We start from the raw sequence: 27,646 nt of genomic DNA on the forward strand, positions 1-27,646 counted from the left end.
CCGAATTTCCCCTCTGGGGATCAATAAAGTTTTATCCTATCCTATCCTAAATGTCCGAGGAAAAGTGAAGGCAACACGTGATTCCTGGGTTTGTGACGTAAAACGCGGATGCGGAAGTATCGTACTGAACCGTTGTTTTGCTAATCAGTAGCCCGGATGCTATCACTTACGGCAGAGCTCCGTGTTTTTTATTTATTCGTAACCGAAAGCAAATAAAACATCACCCATGGTCAGGTAAGAAGATTACAAAGACACGTTTTATCACATCTTTTGTCATATCATCACACCGGTCATGTCTTTAAGGCTGAGGGAGGGAGGGGGTTTATTTACGTTTTGTTGTTTATTTCTTAAAGATATAAAAACAGAATCATTGAAGGTCAGCTGTTGATACAAATATAAATACAAACTGTAGGCGTTTAAAACATGGAAACATACATACATATATATATATATCACAGCTCTTAGTGCGTTTTATATCCTACATCAAGTATTGTCATGTGAGGGTCAGATGACAGGGGTCCTGTGGTGTCGTATGTTATCATAGGGTTGATTATAGGGTTGTTATCATTGTTATCACTGGATAAAGTTGGCAGTTTTGTGGTGTTAGATCCAACATTTGTATAACTGTGCACGACAGAACAACTGTTTTCATCGTAGAGATTTCATATTAGTACCAAAATGATCAAAATGTGAAGCTCATTTTAAGAGTTTGGAAAAAAAGCAACACAATACTTGGCCTTGTTTGTGTTTCTAAACTTACGTGTGTTTCATTTATTCTAAATAAAAGGATGACCCAGAAGCACTGCCTGGAGGGCCAGGTGTACTCAGTGCCGCTCATCCAGCCGGACCTGAGGAGAGAGGAGGCTGTCCATCAGATAGCAGATGCTTTACTGTACCTGGAGACCATCTCTACAGATATCTTCAAAAGGTAAGTGAATAATAATAATAATAATCATTTAAAACTATCAGTCAATTTAAAAGAATGTGTAAAGAAAAGCTTCTGGGGAAATTCTGAATGTATTGAGTTAATCTAACTGATTGTTTCTATATTGTTGATCTATTTTTTTGTTTTGTGAAAGAAAGAGAAAACCACAGGTTAGCCATCTTATTCTGTTAAACAGTTTCTTATGTTATTATAAGTTTTCTTCTTTCTGCTCCTGTTTGCTCATGAACAGTGTTTCAGTATTATGAGAAAATATTTGTTTTGTTGTGTATTATTGTGTTGAAACCGTACACCGAAATGAGCAAATAAATCAAATATGAAATGAAATGAAATAATGACATTAACACAAACAAAACACTGAAGAAGTAGAAGTAAAAAAAAAACATAAAAGTACAGCAAAGCTAAGGCTTTCTATAGTAAATATTAACAGCATGGGCATGTCATGGTTTTGCCATTGTAGTGAAAAACACATAGACTACAGGACTTGCTTTAAAGGATGATCATCACAATGGAATATATATCATGTTAAGATCATGCTTAACTAGGCGTGCATCAGTAGTGTTGGAATCATTTGCTGAGCTTAATACACTGCCTGTCCAAAAAGAAAGTCGCCACCTGGATTTAACTAAGCAAATAGTTAAGAGCCTCCCATTGGATAATAACTGCATGGGCGATTATCTTTCAGCTGGCAACAAGTTATTTAACCCCAACTGATGCAATGAGTAGCTTCTCATTTCTTAAACTTCTATGTTGAAAGACCCATCTTGTGGTCGTGGAAAAGATGTTAAGTCCGTTTGAGAAGGGTCAAATCATTGGCATGTATCAAGCAGAGAAAACATCTAAGGAGATTGCAGGAAATACTAAAATTGGGTTAAGAACTGTCCAACGCATTATTAAAAACTGGAAGGAAGATTTACTTTGTTCCAGGGTGATCCGGGTAAGAAGAGAGGCAGATGAAGTGAAGAACCCATCATGCCTACTGTACAAGCCTGTGGGGGGCAGTGCTATGATCTGGGGTTTGCTGCAGTTGGTCAGGTTCAGCAACATTATGTGCCCAAAGAATGAGGTCAGCTGACTACCTGAATATACTGCATGACCAGGTTATTCCATCAATGGATTTTTTCTTCCCTGATGGCACGGGCATATTCCAAGATGACAATGCCAGGAGTCATCGGGCTCAAATTGTGAAAGAGTGGTTCAGGGTGCATGAGACGTCATTTTCACACATGGATTGGCCACCACAGAGTCCAGACCTTAACCCCATTGTAGAATCTTTGGGATGTGCTGGAGAAGACTTCGCGCTCTCCCATCATCAATACAATTTATTGGTGAAAAATGAATGCAAATAAATCTTGTGACATTGCAGAAGCTTATCGAAACAATGCCACAGCGAGTGCGTGCCGTAATCAAAGCTAAAGGCGGTCCGACGAAATATTAGAGTGTGTGATCTTTTTTTTGGTGGCGACTGTTTTTTTTTGGCCAGGCAGTGAATATTGAAGAGGTCTGAGGAACTCAAGACACATTCAAAAGCACTCCTCCTGTTTCAGGTCGCAGGGATCCAGATAACGTTTAGAGCCTTGGAACTTTGTGACAGCTTCATCTGTCAAATTATTTTTTCCAATTTCATAATTTAATTATATTGTTTTTAGTTAATAAGAAAAATTCAATTTCAATGTGATAGAAAGACGATTAAAAAAAGAAAAAGGTACGGTCAGTTACTCACCACTTCATTCTAAGATTGGCAGTCAACAAAAGAAAAAGTACAAACAGAACAGCAATTGACAAAACAGCATCTGTTACAAGTATATCTGGACATACCATGTGATATATGGTAGAACTATTTCGTGTGAAAAAGAGGTCACTCTTCTGGTAAAAAAAGGTGGAATCAATTATTAATCATATTTTGTTCCATAGCAGTTGTTTGATAGGAAATGATCCGGTCTGATTCCCTAAAAATACAGGAAGTGTCTCCTGTGACTACATGAAAGGTGTGACATTTATGAACAAATTGTTTCAACACTTTTGAAAGATGATGGGTTTTTAATTGGAAAAATGATGTCAAAGGATCAACTAGAAGCTGTGTAATGGTTTCTGAGTGAGCACACTGAAGAAACAAAAACAATGTTTAAGCCCTCTCTATGGATCTGTGTGTGTGTGTGTGTGTGTGTGTGTGTGTGTGTATGTTTCCAGGGTGTCTGACAGTGTAGAGAAGAACCGCCGCCAGCTGCAGAGCGTCACTGACCGGATCAAACTAGCACAGGCTCGTGTTGACAAGATCAAAGGAAGCAAGAAGGCCACTAAGGTAACACAGCAGCACCTTCACTTTGGAGAGAAGCTTTGCTGATTGCTCCCATGATTCACAATAGATGATCAGATGTATTTTAAAAAAGCCTTTCAGCCAGTCATGTCAAGCTTTTCTCTGTGTGTACAGGTTTTCTCCAGTGCCAAATACCCGGCCCCTGATCGACTTCAGGATTATTCATCCATCTTTACTGAAGCTACAGACCCTTCCTCACAAACCCGCCCCCGATTAAAGATCCAGAATAAACTTAGACCATTTGATGAGAAGGCCTTACAGGTGAGGTCAAATACATTAGAAGGCACAGTTTTTTTTTTTTTTACATGCAATGACTCCCAGTGGCACTGACACTTTTTTCTTTTAAAGCTGAGCCTGCTAAAACTTTTGGGGAAAACAGGGATACAAAGAGAAATGATTTATTTCCACCAACACAGCTTTCGTGTTCCTGCTGAGAATTATGACCAAGCTCTCAAATTGTTATGACAAACAACTCATATTTATGTAGTCCGCTCCACCTTTATTCATGCAGGTGTTAAGAGCTGAACCACCATACACCTTCAAACACTCTGCTATAGAATTAGAATATACGCTACAATCTGCTTTTTATATTAATGAGAAGCCCAATCTTTTCTGTCTTCTATCATTCAGTGTCTCCACAGCCTGGAGGCAAAACATTCACTCTGCTGTATGTACAAAGTGTTATTCATGATCCTGACATCTGAGTAATGACAGCAGGAATCAGATCACTCAAAAGATGGAGCCTCAGTAATGTGACCAGACAGTCATGAGCAGGGGGGAAAAAACTCAACGTATCCAGATGACCTGAAAGTGTTTCACCTTCACATTTGAAAAGGAGACAATTTAAGGTTATTGTAGCACCGGGTTTCTCGATGTGTCCCGGCAGAAATACTTCATATCCTATTTGAACTGGCATCACCTTAGGACTAGGAAGAACCTTTATGATCCAGACCTCAAGCTTCAGCTAAACATAGATGGCTGTTTTGAATGTTTTTAACCCGACTTTACCAAGATTCACACCGAATTCACAACCCTGCTTTGAGGGCCAAATGGACTGGGTTTTCATAGCGATTATCATTGGAGCCAAAATATTCCGATCAGAAAATGTCTAAAAATCTTTATATCTTTACCAGAAGGTCCTTACTTTATTTCAAAATAAAGCACAGTTCACCAAAGTTAAATTCCTTGTGTGTGTAAGCATACCTGGCCAATAAATCAGATTCTGATTCTGAAAATAAAAGCAGGGTTGAATTCAAACATGCGATTAAAATTCCAATTACTTGTGATTTAGCAATTAATTGCGGTTATGTACATTTTCTCTGACGTATAAAAAAACCTCATATTATGTCTGTGTCACTGATTGCATACATTCTGCTATTTTCTCACTAAGCTTATGAATCATTTTCTTACATGAACTGCTGTTTTCTCATGAGTAGCAGCATGCATGTTAATACAAGGATCTCTCATCAGTCATCCACAATATTTTATACATGTCAGTCTTGACTTTGTACAGCTTTGAATGAATGTACTACCTGGAATCCACTGATGAGGTTTTATATCTGTTGTAATGGGTTTCATTGGCATGTGTGCAGAAAATTCCCCTCTTTTTTGTTTGATTAGTCATCCCATGGCTGCTTAGGTTACACACTGAAAGATATGACAGATGTAGAGTAAAACTGTCCAGTTTTAAACTATAATTATGTGTTTTGTAGCAAAGTCGATTCTTGATTAAGAGGTCAAAGGAGATTAAAAAACAGACATGTAGAAAAACAGTGTGCGACAACTCTCTCTATTAAGTGTGTGTTAAAGCTAAAAGAAAAAACATTCAAAACCTTTGCTTCACGTGCCTGCTTTTGTTCTGTGTGTGTGTGTGTGTGTGTGGTATATGAGCGTATATTGTAGGAGAGGGGATAAAAAAGATAACTGCAGGCAATTTCTCTGATGCTGAAATGTATTATTCAATATCTCTCCGGAAGCAGCTTCCCCGTCCATATAATTTGTTACTGCAGAGTTGTGCGCAGCTGCGTCTGTGTTCAAGAGCACTTTGGTGGCATTTGTGAATTGATTCATTTAAGATTTAGTTGACATCTCACCGCTCTCACTCTGCGTCTGCATGTCTTCCTTTCAGGAGAAGTTGATGTATTTCCCGGTGTGTGTGAGCAGTAAGAAGAAGTCTGAGGATGAGACAGAGGAAGGGCTGGGCAGTCTGCCACGCAACATCTCATCCGTCAGCTCCCTGCTGCTTTTTAATACTACAGAGAACCTGTGAGTCGACACAAACATGCACAGATGCTCACTGTAAACACTGATTAGAGCTCAATCTGTTCTGCACATCTTTTGATTTGTGTGTGTTGTTTTTTTTTTTTTTTTAGATATAAGAAGTATGTGTTCCTTGATCCTCTGGCTGGAGCGGTGACAAAAACACACACTACACTAGAGACCGAGAAAGAAGAGAAGCCGTTTGATGCACCGTTGTCCATAACAAAGAGAGAGCAACTAGAGAGACAGGTATCACAATCATCCCTTTAAGACATACACACATTGTTTATTTGTAAAATGAAGCGGGGGGAAGTAACGAGAGTTTTCAGCTTCCTGTTGAGTATTTATATTTCAGATGACTTAATACTTGAAGCCCCTACATTCTCACATGAATATGTGTGAGTTCTTTTCCTTACCATTTCAAGACAGTCTTGTTTCTTCTCCTTAATGCGTTGGAGAGGAATGATCAGTTCTTTATAGTTTGCATCATTGCACGCTGCCTTCCCAACATCAAAGACGAAAGCGACCTAAATGGGGACAATGCAAAAAAAAAAATTCCTTGGCGTATCCTTTAGTATTTTACTGATGATATAAAACGGTAAATGGACTTGAGCTTGTACAGTGTTTGTTCACCCGTTCACACCACATTCACACACTGATGGCAGAGGCTGCAGTGTAAAGTTTTACATTTGTCATGCCCAATCACGCCTCCACAGTGACTGCAGTAGCTGGGGATCGAACCCCCCCCGACCTTTTCGGGTTGAGAGATGACAGACTCTACCAGCTGAGCCACTTTATGGACATAATGAAGATGAAGCAGATTCAAAAGGAGCAACACATTTCCCGCCTTGTTAATTGACACAGTGAAGCATCTTAATGTAGAAATTCAAATAACTTAAAGGGATACTTCACCCGTTGAAACATGAATCTGTATTGACATTGGGTCATATATGTAGTAGAAATGTGAAATACATTTTGAAGTTGGTGCCTTCTTGGCCGAGAAGAGGCAGAAAGTGTCTTTTTGGCTCATGTGGATGAAAGACACCAAATCCCAGAATGCACAGCACCGCAGGCCACTCCCATTAAGGTCCGAATCAGAATCAGAAATACTTTATTAATCCCAGAGGGAAATTCGATCGATACAGTTTCTCCAAAATATACAGTATGAATTGAATTTATTTATTTAATAGGGACGATGCAATTTAACATAATTTCAATACAAAGCATGAAACTGATGCGCTGCATAAAGAGTTTATAGCTATTGCTAATTTCCAACTCGTGTCCGCAGTTGGGCCTTTGTGTAAACAAACAGATTAAAATGTACAACATTCAGTTACATAAAACCCCATAACACGATATGAGGATACATTTAAATACATGTACAACAATACAAATGCTATAAACCAGTTTAAAATAAAGTTTGAAGATATTAATTAAAAGTGGGTACAGCTCTGGCTTGCTTTGAGCATTTCACCTGTTTTGTAAAAGATTTTAAGTCGGACATTAATTTTATTTCAGGTGGTAAGGTGTTCCAGAGTTTGCAGCCTTTGATGGAGAAGGCTGATTGACCAAACGTAGATCTACAATGTTGTACGCTACAGTCTCCACTCACAGTGCTTCTCGTTACCCTGTTCCGTCCTGTTTTGGAACATATCTGGAGAGAGGTTCAGGGGCCAGATTGTTGATACATTTAAAAACAAGTTTGAGGAAACATAAGTGCATGAAGCTCTCAAAACTGAGTATAGCAGCAGTATAGCAGTAGAAATATAGTAATAAAAACATTTACAGACATATTTACTTCAACACATAAGGCCATTTCCTCAACTGATTCTTGGTATCTTGGAAATTCTATCTTGAAGTATCCCTTTAAGTTCAATGGTCTCCTAAGTATGACATGCACAGAAACATCCAGTAGAAGGTTTTTACTGTGGCTTACTTTTAAAGCTGAGTAGATGTCAGACAATGTGACTCTTTTTTACATTTTCACTCAAGTAAAGAAGTTGAATTAGTGATTTTGGTCTTATTGAACAAGAACTGTTTTATTACTGAAGTAAAGACTACATGAACTGTTGCACCCTCTGGAGAATTGTTTGATAAACTTAATGACTCACCTTGATCATCTTTTCTCCCAAACAGACAGCAGAGTCTTACTTCTATGTGCCAGACTTGGGCCAGGTGCCTGAGATCGATGTGCCTTCTTACCTGCCTGACCTGCCGGGCATCGCAGACGACCTGTCCTACAGTGCAGATCTTGGGCCTGGCTTCGCCCCGTCAGGACCCGCACAGAACATCCCTGAGCTTCCCTCCTTCCTCGAGGAGAGCGCCGCAGCTGGTACATCCCATCAACTCTCTGCACTCATCAGTCTTCTTCCGCTTGATATTATGTTTGAACGCTTTTTAATCCCTCCGTTTTCAGGACCTCAACTGCAACAGTATGTCCCGCCTCCTCCTCCACCACCACCTCCTCCTCCACCTCCACCCCCCGAGCCCGGCCTGGCTCTCCCCGTTCCAGCAGGAGCTCCGCCTCCTCCACCTCCTCCGCCTCCTCCTCCAGTGGACGTCACCGCAGATGCCTCTCGAGCGCAAGGTTCAGGTTTGTCAAGTGCATGAAAATCAGAAATCTCTACCAGCCACACACTACGCTACAGAGTTGGTTGACTACATTGAGGCTTCACATTGTATTGAACTGCTCCTCCCTTATACTCACAAACACAGAGGGACCTCATGGATTAATGGTAAACTCTTCCCTCCTCTGAATGCAGGCCCTGTGGCTGGCGCACCCAGCGAGGTGGTCCAACCGTCCGACGGCAGGGCCAGCCTCCTGGAGTCCATCCGCAACGCCGGAGGCATCGGCAAGGCCAAGTTACGCAACATTAAAGAGCGCAAGATGGAGAAGAAGAAACAGAAGGAGCAGGAACAAGGTGACGTATTGTTTTAGTGTGCATGTGGATCTTCTCATGTTTTATTAACCGCAGCACTTTGTCGCTTTCGCACTGATGAGAACGCCATGCAATTGAAGGAGAGCACTGCAGCTAGCATTCACACGGGATGGAAATGCTTCACGCTGCATGTCGGGATGCGAGCGATTATGTAGATCACCACAGCACCCTGTGCTCCGTGACCTTTGTTTCATAAATGCCAACTTTATCAGGGGTTGACTTGGTTACACTAAACATCACACAGCACCTTAATTTCTGGGTTGCTGGCCCAGTCCTGACCTAACGTTTTATTTTTAGAGAACCTTCTATTCCAAGTAACAAAACATTTTTCTGTAATGATGTGCTCCACTTTAAGTGCACTGGGGAAAAGCAAAAAAAAAAAAAGCATAATTATTGAGTAACGTCCTGTCTGTGTCTTTCAGCGGCGGGGGCAGCGTCTAGTGGCGGTGACTTTATGTCCGATCTGTTCAACAAACTTGCAATGCGAAGGAAAGGTGAGGATCTGTTTTTTTTTTTTGTTTGTAATAAGTTGATGTTTGAAGCTAGAGAGGCGTACAAGAAAATAATGTGTGCTGTCACCTCTTCAGGTATTTCTGGGAAGGGTCCAGCAGGTGGGGAGACGGGTGAGGCTCCTGCTGGTACGGGCGGTGCATTTGCCAGGATGTCGGATGTGATCCCACCACTTCCCGCCCCGCAGTCGGCCACAGACGATGACGACTGGGAAGCATGAAATGAAGGACAATGAAAGCACTCGACAGTCATGGATAACGTTGTGTACAAAAGACCTTTTTCAAAAATCATCCTATCTCATCAGAAATGGTCCCAGAAGAAGAAAAATAATCAATGAAACTCAATTGATAAACAATTTATTGATAATCATATTCATTGTAAAACATATTTTCATAACGCTAATAAACAGATATGATTAGAAGTCTAACAGAAATCATCTTACTAACATCTCTCGATTTTAATAAACCTTTTTCATTACATAACAGCTCATATTGACCCTCTGGGGGTAAACCAGTTTCATTGATGCCCAAGTGACTTATCTCTGTAGCAGATGCTTCAGTAATTCATTTCAACTTTCTGTTGTAAAAAAATAGTCAAGGCTACCTTTTTGCCTCCAGTTGAATTTCGAGACATCGCCAGAAAAACATCAGTCTGATAAACGCTCATTAGTTTAGCTTTGTGGCTTAAAATAATGTCAAATATATTCATTATTTTCTCATTTATATTCACTTTTTTTTTTTTTACAGAGGTGTAAGCAGAAGACTAGTAGCAGAGAAGGTTTGAGAGCTGAAATGTAAAACAGAACAAGAGTGATGGAATAAAAACAGAATAACTGCCTCCCTTGTTGGCCCTTGATCTCCAGCCGGGAGCACTCGGCCTCAAAATAAATAAAAAAGTGAACCTTAAGCAGCACACAATGGCTATAACAGGCCATGAAATAACCTTTGGCTATTCATATTTTTATTAGAACATGTTTCATTTCTGAGGCTGCTGAACGTGCAGACTGAATGCTGTTGCGCTGGTTTTCTCCCGACGTTCTTCATTAACTCAGTAATTACGTTGAAACTACACTTGCTTCTGCTTCTTCTCCAGGAAGAACTGAAAAAAACAGAAAAAAATAAACGGACAACATGTGAGTAACAGTTTGTCACGGTACAGTGGTTTTGATTTGAAGTGTACTCCTCACCTTCCGTAGGGCAGCGAAAGCAGAGCCAAACGAGGCGTGTGTGCTGGTGCGATCTTTGATCCACGCGGGAAGTTTAGCGAGCGTAGCGGCGCGAGAATAACGTTTGTCACACAGCACCATGGAGGAATAGTCGCCACGGTGACGGATAGCTCTTCCTTTTGGTAAAAAAAATCAAATACATATACTGTAAATGCTGATTATACTACAAAAATTCTAAGTGATTAAATCTTTTTTTTGTGCTTTTTAAAATTGTATTTGTGGGAATATTTCATCAGTACCTATGGATTGATTGACAGCCTTCATGCAGAGGTTTTCTATTAGCGCCTGTCCAGGGCTCCTCCCTCCACTGTGAGACTAAAAAAAAAAAAAAAAAAAAAACTGTGATTACTCTGAAAGGTTTGGAGGATACCAAGCAGATGTTTCTGACAGTAAAGAGATTCACCAGGTGTTTGTCCAGATAAGACATCTTCTCCTGCAGCTCTGGAGATTTGATGTTGGGATACGGCATTCCCACCATCACCACACACCTGTCAGGGATGCAAACAGAAAACAACATTTAATATGTTGCACTTCATGCTATATAAAGCAGCTCACTGTCGATGTGTTTGTGAATTATTCACACCTCCCGAGATCATCAGAGAAATTGATGCCCTCGCTCATCTTTCCTCCGACCACAGAGAACAACAACGCTCCGGTGAGCCCGCTGCTGTCCAGAGCGCACCTCTTAACAAAAGAATAAGAGATATAAAATGTAAAGACTGTGGCTGTTAGCTGTAGAGGCAATCACTTTGTGCTCTGTGGTGAAGGCTGATGTTTTTAGCAGCAACAGTCGTACCTGAATGCAGCGGGAGAACTCGCTCAGCACCTGTTCGACCTGGTTAGCTTTCTTTGGCTCTTGGAAGATCTGAGAAAGTAGTTTTGAGAACATGAAGGGACTTTCCTGCAAACACTTATGACACCAACCTTGAGTTCATGTGTGCCAATGAAGATGTTTTAATAAAGGCAGGACAAGTTTATAGAGCGCCATTTGTTTGCAAAGCAATTCAAAGTGCTTTACAGAATATGTATAACATTAAAGGTCACATATTCTCCTCCTTTTCAACCAGTTTCAATACGTCTCAGAGCTCCCCAAAACATGTCTGTGAAGTTTCTTGTTAAAAATCCACTCTGATCCTGTATTTGATCATGTCTATAAACCCCTCTATTTCAGCCCTGCTCAGAACAGGCTGTGTCTGTGTCTGTACCTTTAAATATGTAAATGAGCTGTGTCTGACCACGCCCCCTCTCTGGAAGGGCTTAGGTGGCTCTGGCTTTCTTGCACAATGCCCAATTGTTTACGGTGAGAAGGCAGACACAGGGCAGAACAAACACCTAGCTGTGGGAGTGTCACCCACACGGGGGAGGGGTTACTGCCCTTTGTGATGTCATGAAGGGAAAATCTCCAAACAGCCTGTTTGAGCAGACATTTTCTGAAAAGTGGAGCAGGCAGAAGACGGAGAGAATGGACTTTTCTCATAATTGGGGGGTTTGTAGACAGACTAGGGACACATGTTAGTGTTAGAAAAAACATGGTAAAGTGTATTTTGCATAATATGTGAGCTTTAAGAACAGTAACAGACATATCACACTTTAAAAGACTGACATTCAAATACGAAAAAAGAAAATATAAGATAAAAAAAAAGAAAATGGCATCTAGCAAAAATAAGAACTAAAAGAACTAAGCTATTTTTTTTTTTTTAAGTGCAAGTCATGCACCTTCTTTTTGTTAGCCAGACGAGTGAGTGCTCCACTGGCCTCCCAGTGAGAAACGATCCGTCTCGAGTACTCGTAAGAAGGGAAGAAGCACACGACTCCGCCCGGGACCACGTTACAGATGTTGGAGAGAATACGCCCCGTCTCATCCATCTGTCAGCAAACAGGCACAAATTCTCAGCAGCTGTTTGTGTAAAAAAAGCGCAGCAGTATTTAGAAATATAACAGACAGCACTTAGTTAGACAGCATGTGTTTGTTACCATGCGTGGAGAGTCCCTGTTCTGAAAAGTGAAGTCCAGCTCCTGACCAGACGGACCGCTGCACAAGACGAGGGGGAGAATGTTCTCGGGAGGAATTACATGACCTACACACCAAAAACACAAGACAAAAAGAAGACACTTATCTGAATAACAAAAAATACAAATGTACACAATCAAATTGTACAAAACTTAAAATAAATAAAGGCCAATGTATTTCCATATTGGATACATTTCTGTCAGCAACATGACTGCAGAGCACAAATTAACAGACTTTCTTGTGTGTGAATAGAGTGAGTAAATAAGATCATTTGAGTTTTGTTTGACCCCATAAAGTCTAATGAAATATAAACATGTCCCAATTCTGTGTGACATGCAGCAAAAAAACATTTTAAAATAATCCTTAATAAGGATTAACTATCTCGTATATACCTCTCTCTTTTTTAACATTGTTATGATCGTGTCCTTATCACTTCTGACACCATCCACCAAACCTGCTTTGAGTTCATGATGTAGTCAATCTGAGTGAATAATCCAAATGTAAAACAAGCTTTCGTCCAAAAACGGAGTATTATTAGAGTTTTTGTGAAGCATTATGCTATTTATCAAACAGAGTGTTTAATAGACACATGACTAAGAATTGAACTCTTAAAAAAAAAAAGACACAAAATAGAAACTCCACAAAGTACTGCGGTGTCATAAAACAGGCCGCTCACCACAGGAAAACTCAGCGATGCGCTCCTCTCCCACTCCTGCAGAAAACAGCAGCTCTTGTTTGAAGTCTAAAACCTAAAGAACAACTTTCAGAATATAAAATCTTCACAGCACAGTTGATTTCGTTTTTTTTTTTTTTTTTTTTTTTTTAAATAAAAATGTACTTACTGGCTGCATGGTGCCTCCTGCGATGATGACTGCTCTGCACTCGCTCAGCACCTGGGCAAAGTGGACCGCTGGATTCAACAGCAGGAACTTGACACTACTGTCTGATAAAGCACCTGTATAAAAATGAGCAAAGTAAGTTTCAATACTTTCCTTCATTGCTCTCCTTTATATGTTGTTATGTTTGAAGTTTAAAGAGTTGGTACCTTGTCTTTGCACCACCACTCTGCCATCTGTGTTGCTGTTTGTCAGAGCCATAAAGAAGCCTTCGACCTGCATCATGGGAGACGCAGACAGCACTTTCTCTGCCTCTGCTGACCCCTGCTGGTCTGCTGAGGGAACTGCACATGAGAGCGACGCACAGAGGATGAACAACAATCAGAAGAATGCTACACATACAAATCAGGGCTGCACAATAAATCAGTGTTATCGTTATCGCAATATGAGCATTCCCAATAAACACGGAGACAAACGCAATAAATTAGAGGAATTATAGTATTTAAAGAAGAAAATATTTCCTCACTAAGCATGTGTACATTTTACCTGTATAAGGAGACACGAGTATCATTACCATGCTTTCACAACATTTTGATGCTGTCAGATTAAGCTAAAGTTAGATATAAACTACCTTCAGATTAACTGGTGCCAATTTTGTGGAGGGAAAAAATATTCTTGGATTTATTTGGCTTCAGAAGCATCATGTTGTAAACACAGGCATTATGTAAAGCATTGCAACAAGTAGGAACAGAGTTATCGACACACTTTTATATTTGTTTATTTACTGCTCTTCATTCTTTGATTGAAATATTGAATAATGTAAGCACATATTCTGCATTTTTACTTTCTGGTTCATGCACTATTACAAATGTCTTACTTCTACATGAATTATTTTTCCTTTAGTAGATACTGCGGGATTCAAATTTGGTCACTGTGCGCCACCTTGCTTAGTCGTTTTAAAGTTAAAACGTCTTCTCGGAGGAAAAGTGAATTCCAGCACATCTCACTCAAACTTGAATTCATGCCAAATAGTTTTTTTCTTGCATGAAATGTCTGAGGTGACGATATCCTTCCCCAGGCCTAGTTTTTTAAATACATGGGTGATGTAAATGTCAGCCCTCTGACCTGGTGAAGCGCTCTGGCTGCTCTGTAGAGTCTGAAGGTAGCGGTTTAATCCCTCTGTGCGTCGGTTCTCCTTGTTGGAGCTGCTCTGAGTGTGCAGACTCACTCCCGATCCTGCATACTTCTCAACAAAGCTAACAAGCTGCAGAGAGATGACAGGTGTGGATTATGTTAGATCTCGTTCAGAACAATACTGAGGCCTAATTGAACAGCTACATAGATAGTATATGAAAACTTTTTTTTACTTTTCTGCTGATTAGGCTCTTCTCAAAGTATCTCTGTAACTGAAGAGAGAATGACAGTAACGTTAAAGAAAACAGAGTTTGCAACATGAAAAAAAAAAGTGTCTAAAAGACAAGGCTATGATTTAAAAAAAAAAAAAAATACCTTGAACAAGTTGATGTTGTCAATTTGAGCCTTGAAGAGGAAGTTATTTATAGTTAGCATTTCAGTTCCTGAAAGATAAAGACACACAGCTGGTTGACGATTTCAGCTTGGATGCATGATGTCTTTTAGAATTTGTGCTGTTGATGTGAGTATTTACTGACCTGTTTGTGTGGTCTGGGTGTGAGGATTTTGGCCGACCTTACCTGCCAGGATAACATTTACATCAGGAGGATAAGACATTAAGTATGAGAGACAGTGAGAGAATATGTGCAAACTACTTACAAAGAACTTCAGTTTCAAATTAAATAATTATGAAGACACATTTATAGTGTGATGTCAGAGTTAAGGATGACAGAGAATCTCAGATTGGCCAATCAGTCAACATTGTCTACATACTGTATTGTCCTGTTTTGCTGTATTTTGATGTTTTCATTGTTTGTATGTAATTTTCAATTTGGTAAATTTTATTTGTGATTGTTATTTTTACTGTATTTTATTTTAACGTTGTTTAAAGGTGAGGTTTTGAGATAAGCCCTCATGGGTTTCTACCTCACCTGCACATGTGTTTTATTTTTATTTGTTTCAATTTTCTGTTTGACTCTTCTTTCAAAAAATGTTCAAATAAACTAAACTAAACATTCAGCCATTAAATACTCACAAGACCTCACACACACACACTCACCTCCCAGCACACGGACGAGTCCCTCAATCACAAACAGGATCTGTTTGATGTACATCAAGTTCTTTGCCTTCAGCCTGCTCCTGAAGTCGTAGAAACATAAACATAAAGTCATGAAGCTAACAACAGTTTTGACATTTGTGCATGCACTGTGACAATCCTAGCGTGTTCGTACTCACCTATAGCGGTCTGCATACTGCGTGAGCTGAGAGTGGGCACGGCAAAGCTGTAGAGGACTCAAGAGTTTAGCACATTACAGGGAGGTGCATAATGCAAAGCTACATGTTGTAGTTGATGTGTGTGCAAGTGTTTCACCTGTGCTCCGTTGAGCTCTGCAGAGTGGATACAAGACAGTGTGTCACTGAGGTTATGAGCTTCATCTATGATCAGCACCTGTTCAAAAAAGAGCGTCCAACACATTTCTGCTTCAGTAAAATGTGAGATCAATTCTAATTTCAACTGCAGAGCATAATGAAAGTGTGGCAGAATGAACAGATACTAAAACAGTTCCAAACAGCCTGTGATCATACCATCAGTGAGTTCATGTTTTTGATCACAAATATTAATTTTGTACGCCCGAGCATCTAATGACAATGTAAAAACTTTACTTTACAAAATCCAAGATGAAAAAGTGAACAAAAAACAAAAAAACTCTTCACACCTGTCCCTTTAGCTGGATCCCTGCTGCTTTTCTTGTAGCTTCATGGAGTACCATCTGATAGGGCAACACCACCAACTAAACAGACGATAGATACAAAGACATTACAGATTAACTAAATTTAAAAAAACTGCCTAAAAAGTCAGTCAATGAATACACAAAAAATTCAGCAATCTGATTGGTTATTGCTCCACATGCAAGCCATCTTTTTAAATCTTTGGTTCCTCTTGGTCTCAGCTCGTGTTGTTGAGTTCTTGTGTTGCCTGGGTTCTTATGATGGTTCTTGTGATGGTCGGGTTATATATGTCTGTTGGGTATCGTGCACTTTGGGTTCTTTTCTGTTGAATTGTATTTAATAATTTTGAGTATTTTGCATTTGTTCTGTTCTTGCTGTTGTTTATGTTCTTCTGTGTTTGGTTTAGTTTGTTCTTGTTTTTGCTGTTTGTCAAAGCACTTTGTAAACCTGTGTTTTTAAAAGGTGCCATATAAATAAAGTTATTATCATTATTATTATTATATATTTAGGACAATTGAGGAAATGTCGTGCAGCGCAGCATGCAAACAAATCTCCGACCTGACGAGACACAGGGGTGGATGAAGTGTGGCGTTACCTGTGCCGGGGGGATGGCGAGACGTGTGGAGTAGTACGGACAGGAGTGCGTTCGTCTGCCTAGTTTCAGCAGCTGCTCGATGTCATGGACTGAACCCAGGATGTCATCCCTCATCTGCTGCATCGCTGAAGCTTTGTAAAAGGGACACACACTCTTCGCTGGGCCTCGCTTACGCTTTGCGCCGTCTTCATGCTGCTGCTTCTCTACACAGTGGAAGTTGTGAGGAAAAACTTGAGATATCTCGGAGTATGTTACACTGTGTAATGTTAATCGTTATTCCTGTAATGAAATGTTTTGTTTTTGTTTCAGGTCAGACATTCTGGAGTTGGAGTGTGATGTGGACTCTCACCGTGTTTGTTTTTCTGCATCTCCATGCAGCGGTCATTTATACGCTGGATGCTGCCCAGGCGAAGCACCTCCTCGTTGATGCAAAGATTCTGGAAAGAACAGAGTTTTAGATTTACTGAGCAAACACCATCAGAAATCTGCTTAGCAATCATGTTTGACTGTTTCAATACAAGTGGTCTCTCCGGTTCTATCCCAAATATGAAGATTGATAGGAATGTAGATGTTATTGGTCATCTTAAACACCCTTTACTACAACACTTTGAATAAAACCTCTAAACATTTAATTATTGTTTCAAGAAGGGGTTAAAAGTACTTTGAGGTATTTTAGTGAAAACTGTGTTTTTTAAACATGGATTGAAACAACAGATCAACCTAGAACTCTGTAGCAGACATCACACTGCTGAATATTCTTGCTGATGTTAACTCTTTCAATCAATGAGACTTTTGTTTAATAGCGTAACAGAAATGTTCTTCATAATTTCCAGAGCCAAAGTGAACGTCTTGAAGTGTCTTACTTTGTCAGTTCAACAAAACCCAAAAAGAATACATTTAAAATCACAGAGGACAAGAAGAAAGGTGATGATGAAAGAGGTTGGAACCTGCTTTCCTCTGGCTCTACGGCTCTTGAAACACTAAGTTAATAACCTAAGCAGCTGCTGAGTGATTTTCTGATGTGCAACAACTTAATTAATGAAACAATCCTCTGCACACACACACAACCGTTCTTCAACATGGAAAGCTTTTACACAAAACATTTTCTGTCATCCTGGATTATTCAACAAGTAAAAAAACGTAGGCACCTGAAAACCTGAGAAACTACCGGTATATGTCCTCAAAGCAAAGATTTGAGTTATCAAGGGTGTCAGTTAACGACAGAAGAATATAACAATTTAACATAATTTAGACATTAAAAGACAAATAATTTAAGAAACAGAGGGAATATCACCGCCAAGAAAAATAAAGCATGTCAAATGTAATCTAAAAAAAACACACCTGATATAAGTCATCAGTATAAGAGCTATAGTCTGCTGGTATTCCATACATTAATTATTATTATTTTTTATAAATATTCTTTATTGATGAGATACACTCAAGCTAAAAACACTCAAATCTAACCCTAACCCTTTAACTGATCTGTGTACATACCTGGCGTGAGCCCAGCGTGACCACACTGATGTCCTTGCTGAAGGGGCTTTTCTGGACCTCATGGACAAACTGGGCCAGCTGGGAGTGAGTGCGGCTGCAGTAGTAAATCTGACAACATGCAGAAGTAGACAGCCTCATGTTAGGGGAAACGCTTGACACTGATTGTTATTATGATGCATTAAAACCAGTGAGTCTCACAGTCAATCATCTGAGTTATGATCGAAAATGTCTCTCCTCACACACCTTTGCAACATGTTCTTCCACCAGTTCATCGTCTGCGTCGTCCTCAGCAACATTGACTCTGAGAACAAGAGAAAACACACACCCCTGCTGTTTTTGTATGCGTATTTCTATTCTTCCATGTGACGTAACATTTTGATACGGCTGCTAACCGACTGCCTGCCCTCCTCACCTGCTCTTGGTCTTTGATTCGTCATCACTCTCATACTCTGCAACGATGAGCTCCTCGTCCTCTCGATCTCCCTGCGTCTCTGTTTGCTCTTCTTTGCTGAGCTTCAGCAATTTCTCTGCCTCGTCATCTTCGCAGGTCTACACACAAACACACAGAAATCCATATATATTGAGTTTGTTATCGGGTGTAACTTGTGGGTGATGTTATGTCACCTGGTGAGACTACTTACTTTTCTTTTCATGGCATACTTAAGCTGAACGTTGTTCCTGATCATTTCTAATCGTTCTTCCCGTTTCTTTCTTTTCAGTTCTTCCTCCTGACACACAAGTAAAAAAAAAAATGAGATGGTAAACAGGAAAACCTCCCTGGGTGGGATCCACGCCAAAGTCACACATGAAATAGATGATGTTCCAACCTTCAGTTTTGACACCAGATCTCGTTCGGCCTTCTTCTGAACGAAATCGGTGATCCAGTCGGGCTCTGCTGAGGAGCTGGTAGTGGAGGACTCGGCGGTAGGAGAGACAAGAGCTGCCTCTCCTTCCTGCAGCAGAGCAGCCGCCTCCTTGTTCCTCTTCTCCTCATGGTCTGTAAGCCAGCTCAGCGCTCCACATATCAGACTCAGAGACTTGCCCTGGGTTAAAAGACACAAATATTTGTGTTAAAAAGGAGTCACCTGAAATGTGACATGTCAAGTGTTCATGCACACATACACACCGTTCCAGTTGGACTTTCAAAGATGCCAACTTTCCCCTGGTGCAGTGCACTGTACAGGGCTTCCATAAACTGCTGCTGGATGTTATAGGGCTGGTATGGAAATGGAAATTGGTCCCTCCCATTCTCCATGCTGCTTGTGAACCTCCCTGGTAGACAATATTACAGTCACATGGATAAGAAATATCCAAGAAAAAGTGTTTAGACTGGCTTAAACTCCTGATAGTGATGTTGTGTCTAACACGAAGTAAGCTGCAGCTCAGGCGCCACATCCTGCTGGTATTTGATTCTGCACATTTAGTAAATACAGTAAACACAATGCATATCCATAAACATGCTGACAAATGTTTTAACACAAATCGTTGTTATATACATACCACGCAGATATCCAAAAAAGAGTTAATACTTTCTTTTGTTTTTATCTGCTCAACTCCCGGATACTCAACAACCGCGCCAACAGACATAACTGGACGCAAATTCTGACCAATAAGAAGCCAGACACAACAAAGAGTGCATGTTTTATTTAACCGTATCTCCTGCGTGGGCGGTGCCATTCAATACATGGTCTATTTGTCTGTATTTAACACTTTAAAATAAGATTATAACAAAATGTATACATTGATGATGCTGTTACATGTGGATTTTTCGAGTCGCATTGCTTATTTTATCCGCTTTTAGTTTAAGCCCCGCCTTTTCGGGAGGTGCATTAAAGTACAGGCAACGCACCAGACGCGGGTTCATCCCCCTGGTTCCTCCTAGAATGTCTGGAAAGTTCTATGCCCTTCTTAAAGCGCTTGTCAGATGTGAGTCTGCAAGACAACGTGGACCCGGATTCAAGCTTTTACAAGGAGGCACACATCACAGCTTTAATACAAAGTGTTAGTTGCGCAGACGCGTAGCAAGGTCTCTGCGCGGCCAGCTGGAAGCTTCGGCGGGTGTTTTTCACAAGCTGCAATCGCGTGTTTTTTTTTGAGAAGTAGGTAGCTTAGCTTTAGCCGCCACTACTGTTAGCCTGTGAGCTGCAGAGCAGGTCAGAGTAGGAGGGAGGAATCCGCTTCATGGCAATGACTGCAGAGGAGCAGACAGGTGAAGGACAACACACCATCCCGATGGAGGGAGAGGACATCACGCAGAAGAAAGATGGGGGTGTTTTGAAGGTGAGTGATTGTTGTTTACTCATTCATTGCGCTGCTAGCTTTGCTGTGTGGTGCACTGTCTGTCAATAAATAGTGTGCAGACAACATCTCAGGCCTTTTCTCCTGCTTCCTTTCTTTTCCTGCAGAGTGTCACTGACATGCACAGTGATTTCATTCTTTCATTTGGAGAATGTTCTGCAAGAGCTGAGAAGTGAGATCAAATGCAATTAGGAATCATTTCAGATCCACAAGTCAAGTTTGATAAAAGACACTACATACCAACTCGAGCAGCACAGGTGTTCATGCATTCAGTGATTTTCTCTCATGTCTCGCACTTTCTTCACCCTCTACAATCAGAAACCTCTCATCACTGCACAACCAGGCCCTGAAAATAATGGACAATAGTGGCATCACTGTCACATCCTGAAAACAACACAATCCACTCAGTTTTGAGAGCTTTGTGCATTTATGTTTCCTCAAACTTTTTTTTTTTTTTTTTTTTAAATGCATCAACAATCTGGCCCCCTGAACCTCTCTCCAGATGCGTTCAAAGACAGGGCGGAAACAGGGTAACAAGAAGCACTGTGAGTGGAAATATAATAGAATTACTTTATTGATCCCAAACTGGGAAATTGTGGCGTTACAGCAGCAGGTTGTCCAAACACACAATATGAGTAAAAAACACAATGTTAGCAAATCTAAACATAATATAATATTAAATACAAAGTAAATAAGTACTAAAAATAAGAATGTGAATGTATACAACCAGGATTTAACTAAACATTACTCGTCTTAAATAGGAAAATTAAATATATAAGATTGAATGTAAATGTGCAAAAACAGAGTTGTAAATGGACAGTATTGACATAAGTTAAAGTGCATGACTGTAGACATATAATAAGCAGAAACTATACAATAATATAACGGTGAGTAGACAGACAAATGAAGTGAACATGAGTGCAGGGATAATTTGTAAATTTAACATGTGCAGAACAGATCACAGTAAGGAGAGACAGATATTATCGTGATGACAGAGGTGAGCTGTTGTAGAGAGTTATGGCCTTCAGTAAGAAAGATTTCCTGCAGCATACAACATTGTAGATCTAATCAGCCTTCTCCATCAAAGGCCGTAAACTCTGCAACACATTAAACACCTGAAATAAAATTAATCTCAGACTTACAATCTTTAAGTCAGGTGAAAAAACAGGTGAAATGCTGGCTCAAAGCAAGCCAGAGCTGTACCTTTTATTTTAAACTGGTTTAAAGCATTTGTATTGTTGTACATGTATTTGAATGTATCCTTTAACATTTAAGTTAAAAAAAAAAAAAAAAACAGCAGTAAGGACCAACATGAAACTACGCTGTATTACAACGAAGGGTGTTAATTTATGCAGTGATGAAATGAAAACATGTAAAACATTAGGACAGTTTAAACACATTTTCAAGAATAACATATTTAACAAATATAACATTGAGCAGTCAACGGGGAAAATTGAATCAATATGAGTTGTAAGGTCTGTACCGTCTACCAATTAATGTGTGTAATACATTATATCTGTTGCTTTTGTTACTTCGTTATCTGTATTATTCCACTTTTGAAAGCTTACTCTTGGATTAATTTATTAAGCTAAAAAGATAAAAGGGGCAGGACTGGGTAAGTTATTTAACTTCATCCTACACCCTTTTTCGAACATGGACTGGTTAAGGAAAAATAATCGAGCCACTACAGAAAGTGTGCTTTGATTGCGTGTTTGCTTTGTTTGTAATGTATATTTTATTTTATTTTAAAAACATGTTTGAAATTAAAAAAATTGAAAATGTATCCTCATATCGTGTTATGGGGTTTTATGTAACTGAATGTTGTACATTTTAATCTGTTTGTTTACACAAAGGCCCAACTGGGGACACGAGTTGGAAATTAGCAACAGCTATACACTCTTTATGCAGCACATCAGTTTCATGCTTTGTGTTGAAATTATGTTAAATTGCATCGTCCATGTTAAATAAATAAATTATATTCTTACACCGACAAGAGCATTCCTATTGAAGTGCATTTGTAAAATTATTTTCATGAGACGTCTCAGGTTTATTTCCAATAAAGCTTTTGGTAGTGTTAAGTTATCTCTTGGGATGCAGAGTATCAGAGTGCAGGGGGGGATGTGCAGGACACACACAGACATATCAAATAAAATCAAACATATCAAAAATACAAAACAAAATGAAAAGCACGAAAATACAATAAACAAAAAACAATGTTCAAATTATTTCAAAGAAAAAGCAAATTACATATATTCAATTGATATGCCTGAAAAGGAGTAGGAAGAAGTATAAAACTTATTTAATCCTACCCCTTTTCCACAGCTCAATAATTCATATTTATTAAATTATTAACATGTGGCGCTGACCTTACTTTGTCGTTGAAGAGTGGACAGATTCATTCTAAAAGTTGTTTTCTTCTGTTTTTTTTTCTCCAGCTGGTGAAAAGGGAAGGCACTGGCACAGAGCTGCCTATGACCGGTGACAAAGTGTTTGTCCATTACGTGGGCACGCTTCTGGATGGCACTCATTTCGACTCGAGCAGAGACCGAGGAGAGAAGTTTTCCTTTGAGTTGGGCAAAGGTTGGTTTTCACATCTAGCAGAGGTATGATTAATTGGCCATGATTGCACTGCCGGTGTTTGTAATCTGTCTTCTACCGGTTTAGGTCAAGTGATAAAGGCGTGGGACATCGGCGTAGCCACCATGAAAATCGGAGAGTTGTGCCAGCTCATATGTAAGCCAGAGTATGCTTATGGATCTGCAGGGAGCCCACCCAAGATACCCCCCAGTGCCACTCTTGTTTTTGAGGTAACCATCAGTGATTTCACGTCAAAATAAAGTTTCAATTTTATACTCTGTTCCAAGGATTGATGTATCAACCTTTTTTTTTTTTTGTAAAAGTATTTTAACGTCTTGTCTGCACAATTGCAGGTTGAACTATTTGAATTTCGGGGTGAGGACATAACTGAGGGTGAGGATGGAGGAATTATCCGCCGCATTATTACTAAAGGGCAAGGATATTCAAAGCCTAATGAAGGAGCTGCTGTTGAAGGTAAATCATCCACGCTGAACTCTTTTTTTTTTTCTCACATAAAATGTATTTGTGCCGCTTACCACATTTTATTGAGGTCAACAAGTATTCAAGCGGCCTACATTATTTCTTAAACGTATGGGCGCACTCACACTTGGCCCATTTGTCCCGTACTGTGCTTAAGCACGATTCGTAACAATGTAGGCGCGTCCATGTGGCTGTATGACATCACTCAATTCAAATTAAGTTTTGTTGTTAAATTTAGAGATTCCATAATTTACATGTGCAACACCTTGCAAAGCGTGCATTGTATCCTCGTTTCACTTCAGTGGCTCGAACATTGAGACAGAATCATTTTTCACTCCAGAAAGAAAACTCTTCAGAAGTTTTATTTCCTTCCTCAAATGATCAAAAACTGCTGTAGTACCTCCTTTAAACAGGACTTCCTGGTTTTATAATTAATCTCCTTCATTCATCTCTCAGTCACTTAAAGCAACACTTGTTTGTTGGTTTGGTCGATACAATGCACATACCTGCTCAGAAACAGGTTGTGTGTGGAGAACGAGAGGGCAGTTTTATGTTGAGTCATATTTTGTAGAAATTGGTTTAAAAAACTCAGACTGTAGAAGTTGATTATTCAAAGATCTCTTTAACCCTCGTCATTAAAGCTGCCACCTCCTGGAGTCCATTATAACTGTCAATCACAGCTGTTTAATAGACTTTTAAAGAAGCCTTTGAAATGTTGTTGATACTTTAATCTGTACGTCCTTGTCTTTAAAATGTTATTGTGTTAAATTCTTAACTCTCTTGAAGTCCAAAGCATGTTGCAGATTAATTCCTGCACAACCTGCAAAAGGTTTTTTGTTTATTTATTGCTTCTGAAAGCCTGCACAAGGCTAAGCATTTTCCTAAAAAGCACAGTGGCATCATGTTTATTGCCAGTTTTTTTGAGGGAAAATTTATCAAAGAGTTGTTTACACATTGTCTTACAGATTGTAGGATTTCTTTACGGTGCATACAACTTAAGTTCATTTGGCTGGGATTCATTTACTGGGATTTCTAACAAAGCGACTGGACAGTTTGCATCACTTTTCTTCCGCTGCAATTAAGCTGCGTCTGTGGATCCACTGTCATCAAGTTAACACGTTTGTGGCTTCTTCTTTTTCTCTCTTTTAATTCTTTCAGTTACTGTGGAGGGGTCCTGCGAGGGCCGTGTGTTTGATGAGAGAGAATTAAAGTTTGAGATTGGGGATGGAGAGAGTCAGGGCTTGCCAGTCGGTGTGGAGAAAGCGATCATGGCTATGGAGGAGGGGGAGGAGGCGTTCTTCATCATGAAGCCCAAGTACGATAAGTGCTGTCCTTCTGTTAGTAGTATGTTGTAGAAGTCAGTGTTGTTTTAATACACTAAGATTAAAGGGCCTGATTATATGTCTCATTTGTAGGTATGGCTTTGGGAATACAGGAAATGCCAAGTATAACATTCCTGGCGGAGCAACGCTGCAGTACAAGATCAAGCTGACAGCCTTTGAAAAGGTAAACTTGTTATGAACTGTTATCGATGTCAGTTGTGTACGGCGATGTTTTTCCCTTAAGTAATTCACGTCTGCTTTCTTTCTGTAGGCTAAGGAGTCGTGGGAGATGAACACAGTAGAGAAACTGGAACAGAGCGTTATTGTCAAAGAGAAGGGAACACAGTATTTCAAGGTATTTTCAAAACACTCCGCCACAAAGAGAATTTTTAAGACGAGTGAAGTTGAAGACTTTTGTTTTCTAACGCATTCATTTCACGCGCCTCAGGAGGGAAAATACAAGCACGCGTCAGTGCAGTACAAACGGATCGTCTCATGGCTGGAACATGAGGCTGGTTTGTCAGAGGAGGATGAGAAGAAAGGGAAGGCTCTGCGGCTGGCTGCGCATCTCAACCTGGCCATGTGCTTCCTCAAACTTCAGGAGCCAAACCAAGCCCTGGAGAGCTGTGACAAGGTGTCAGACAATCTCTTGTTTATCTTTTAAGATGAACCTCAAATAAGTCTGTATTTAGCAGGTCTAAACTCCAAGCCCATGTGTTGAGAACAACAAGTGCTCAAACGTTTGTTAAATCTATTTTGTCCCAATGACTGAGCTGTAAGTTTTTGTTGAAAGCTGTGTACAGTTCATGATGCTGTGTTTTATATTTTAAGGCTCTGGAGTTGGATGAATCCAATGAGAAGGCTTTGTTCCGGAGGGGAGAGGCACTGTTTGGTATGAAGGAGTTCGACAGGGCAAGAGATGACTTCCAACAAGTCGTCCAGCTGTATCCTGCCAACAAGGCTGCCAAGACCCAGGTATAAGGCCACATTTTTTTATTTTTTTTTAATGAAAAATTGAAGAAAAATTAAGCCACGATTTTCCCGAGTTTGTTACAATTCCAAAATGAGTTCAGAGAGAAAATTTAATGTTTCCCTTTTTTTTCTTCTTTTTTTTTAAAATAAAGGAGAGACTTCCTTTGCAGTCAGCTCCTGATATATTTAATTGCGCTTTCATACAAAATAAAACAGGCACATGTTGTTCTCTTGGATTTGATGTATTACTTTGGAGTATGAGCTATGTTTGTCAAATTAAGCGAAGCTATTGCATTCATTTGCTGGAGGTGGAAAACTACCAGTTCTTGTTAAGAAGAACACTATTTATTATTTCTATCTTAGCTCACATCAGGTTGGTCTTAAAATAAGAAAATATCTGGTCTTAGTGCAGTCGAATTTGAGAAATCTCATCATATAAATAATTCTGTTGCTGTTTCTGTTTTGTATCTCAAAATACGGTTATAATACTTTTTTGTTTCTCTCTCTCTCTCTCTCTCTCTCTCTCTCTCTCTCTCTCTCTCCTCACACCAGGTTGTTTTTTGTCAAAAGCGCATCAAGGAGCAGCATGAGAAGGACAAACGCATCTACGCAAACATGTTCGAAAAATTCGCAGAGAGGGATTCTAAGGTGAAAGGTTGTGATATCTTTAACAGCCACAAGGGGGTGGGAGGAGCACGTTTTTGATTGTCAAAGAGGCTGATGGTGTTTTTTTTTTTTCTTCTTGTCTCATGAACAGAAAGAAGCGGAGAGGGGGAAGCCTGCTAATAAGGAGGACAGGGATGAAGAGATGGAGATTGAGAACGGAGAAAAAGAAGTTGCGAGTGAAACGAAGGTTTAGGCGATGATGTGACCGTTATGGTTCATCTGTACTTAAGACTTTTGTAACTTCAGCAATTTGTGGGAAAAAAAAAAAAAATTATGTGGGTGTGTGTGTGTGTATGCATATGTGAAGAGGAGTATGAGTGTGTGAGTATGAGCATGTTAACGCAAGCACTGACTTTGGGGCACGTCTTCTCTGGCTTTCTTTGTGTCCAAGCTGTTTGCTGTGGCTACTCGCCGGATGGGTGGGGCTTTCTCCGGCTTGATGGCACTGTGGGTCGAGGTTTAAACAAAAAAAAAAAAAAAAAAGTGTAACACCACCGTCAACCCTTTCAACCCACAGCTTTGAACTGTGCATGTGTTTTCACAGCATTTTGGGAAGGAAAAAAAAAAAAAAAGTGCATCCAAGTGTTAAGTGCGAAATGTCAAATCCCCACCCGTTAAGGGCTAGACCATTCACATTGCACTACCCTCTGTCCTATACCCCCCCTCCTCACACCTTTATGCTCTCCATCCGACCCTCCTCTCATGGGCCTACTGATCAATTTCCGGAGGTGTGATGGTTGTGTGCATAGATGTGATGTGTGTGAGTGTCCCAAAGTACGTATGTAGCAGCACTGTGGACAGGTGGAGAAATAAAGACTATAGCCTTTAATAGCTAGTCGGACTTGAATCTTCTCTAAAGACGGAGCTCCCCTTTTAGCCCCCCCCCCCCCAGAGTTCAACAGGACTGTTCACCATTGCTTCGGAAATATTGACTTTGTATTTTTTTCCAGTGTTGTGCTTGTGATTTCTGTACTGTTCTTTTAAGTAATGGATTCAACCAATTACATAACTGGAATATATGTGTTTTTTAAAGCAGCTACAAATGACATGAATTAGATTCTTCACACACTTAAGTAATGGAAAGTTTAAATATTAGTCTTAATTTACTGTCAAGATGACATGTATGGAAATATGCTGTTCTGGCTCATCAGTTTCAGGCTGTTTAAGACGGTACACCACAGGACGACGGCAGCCCAGTTTATTTGAGTCGGGGGGAAGGTTGTGTTGAGTTTTATCTTTTTTTCCGGTTGGACATGTCACTGTTTGTTCTACCCTGACGGAAAGATACAATAAAATATAGCTACAACTTGACTGTGTGGTAGTCCTGTCTGATCTGTGCC

General features: G+C 39.9%; 3 protein-coding genes and 1 long non-coding RNA gene across 6 annotated transcripts; 3 read left to right on the top strand and 1 right to left on the bottom strand.

Moving 5' to 3' along the window:
* The first annotated feature begins 98 nt into the window (after window positions 1-98).
* On the top strand, window positions 99-10,090 carry wash1 (WAS protein family homolog 1). The gene is made up of 11 exons (XM_061035282.1): window positions 99-234; window positions 788-928; window positions 3,134-3,245; window positions 3,375-3,521; window positions 5,389-5,525; window positions 5,633-5,768; window positions 7,656-7,851; window positions 7,936-8,112; window positions 8,282-8,440; window positions 8,881-8,952; window positions 9,046-10,090. The coding sequence occupies exons 1-11, from the start codon at window positions 227-229 to the stop codon at window positions 9,186-9,188; spliced, it is 1,428 nt and encodes a 475-aa protein (XP_060891265.1). The 5' UTR covers window positions 99-226; the 3' UTR covers window positions 9,189-10,090.
* Window positions 1,331-2,704, top strand: LOC132972449 (uncharacterized). The gene is made up of 2 exons (XR_009672913.1): window positions 1,331-1,537; window positions 2,443-2,704. It is a non-coding gene; the product is annotated as an uncharacterized LOC132972449 (long non-coding RNA).
* On the bottom strand, window positions 9,309-19,617 carry ddx11 (DEAD/H (Asp-Glu-Ala-Asp/His) box helicase 11). 2 transcript variants are annotated; one of them, XM_061035281.1, is made up of 28 exons: window positions 19,492-19,617; window positions 19,118-19,263; window positions 18,819-19,034; window positions 18,633-18,719; window positions 18,404-18,540; window positions 18,235-18,292; window positions 17,992-18,099; window positions 16,847-16,934; window positions 16,498-16,700; window positions 15,890-15,964; window positions 15,544-15,621; window positions 15,408-15,454; window positions 15,232-15,311; window positions 14,711-14,752; window positions 14,550-14,617; window positions 14,408-14,446; window positions 14,166-14,304; window positions 13,250-13,384; window positions 13,047-13,159; window positions 12,881-12,953; window positions 12,168-12,271; window positions 11,910-12,059; window positions 10,990-11,058; window positions 10,777-10,877; window positions 10,597-10,681; window positions 10,433-10,508; window positions 10,155-10,309; window positions 9,309-10,066 (listed from the first exon to the last, which is right to left on the bottom strand). In XM_061035281.1, the coding sequence occupies exons 2-28, from the start codon at window positions 19,244-19,246 to the stop codon at window positions 10,034-10,036; spliced, it is 2,688 nt and encodes an 895-aa protein (XP_060891264.1). In that variant the 5' UTR covers window positions 19,247-19,263; window positions 19,492-19,617; the 3' UTR covers window positions 9,309-10,033. The 2 variants fall into 2 exon arrangements, with proteins under 2 accessions (XP_060891264.1, XP_060891263.1); XM_061035280.1 differs by having other exon boundaries at window positions 9,309-10,309.
* Window positions 19,618-19,898: 281 nt separating this feature from the next.
* fkbp4 (FKBP prolyl isomerase 4) lies at window positions 19,899-27,617 on the top strand. 2 transcript variants are annotated; one of them, XM_061035283.1, is made up of 11 exons: window positions 19,899-20,271; window positions 22,725-22,869; window positions 22,954-23,096; window positions 23,220-23,340; window positions 24,505-24,661; window positions 24,762-24,852; window positions 24,940-25,023; window positions 25,117-25,302; window positions 25,500-25,643; window positions 26,193-26,288; window positions 26,398-27,617. In XM_061035283.1, the coding sequence occupies exons 1-11, from the start codon at window positions 20,173-20,175 to the stop codon at window positions 26,497-26,499; spliced, it is 1,368 nt and encodes a 455-aa protein (XP_060891266.1). In that variant the 5' UTR covers window positions 19,899-20,172; the 3' UTR covers window positions 26,500-27,617. The 2 variants fall into 2 exon arrangements, with proteins under 2 accessions (XP_060891266.1, XP_060891267.1); XM_061035284.1 differs by having other exon boundaries at window positions 19,900-20,271; window positions 26,193-26,295.
* The last annotated feature ends 29 nt before the right edge of the window (window positions 27,618-27,646 follow it).

The sequence above is a fragment of the Labrus mixtus genome, chromosome 4, assembly GCF_963584025.1.
Source record: "Labrus mixtus chromosome 4, fLabMix1.1, whole genome shotgun sequence".
Classification (NCBI taxonomy): Eukaryota; Metazoa; Chordata; class Actinopteri; order Labriformes; family Labridae; genus Labrus; species Labrus mixtus.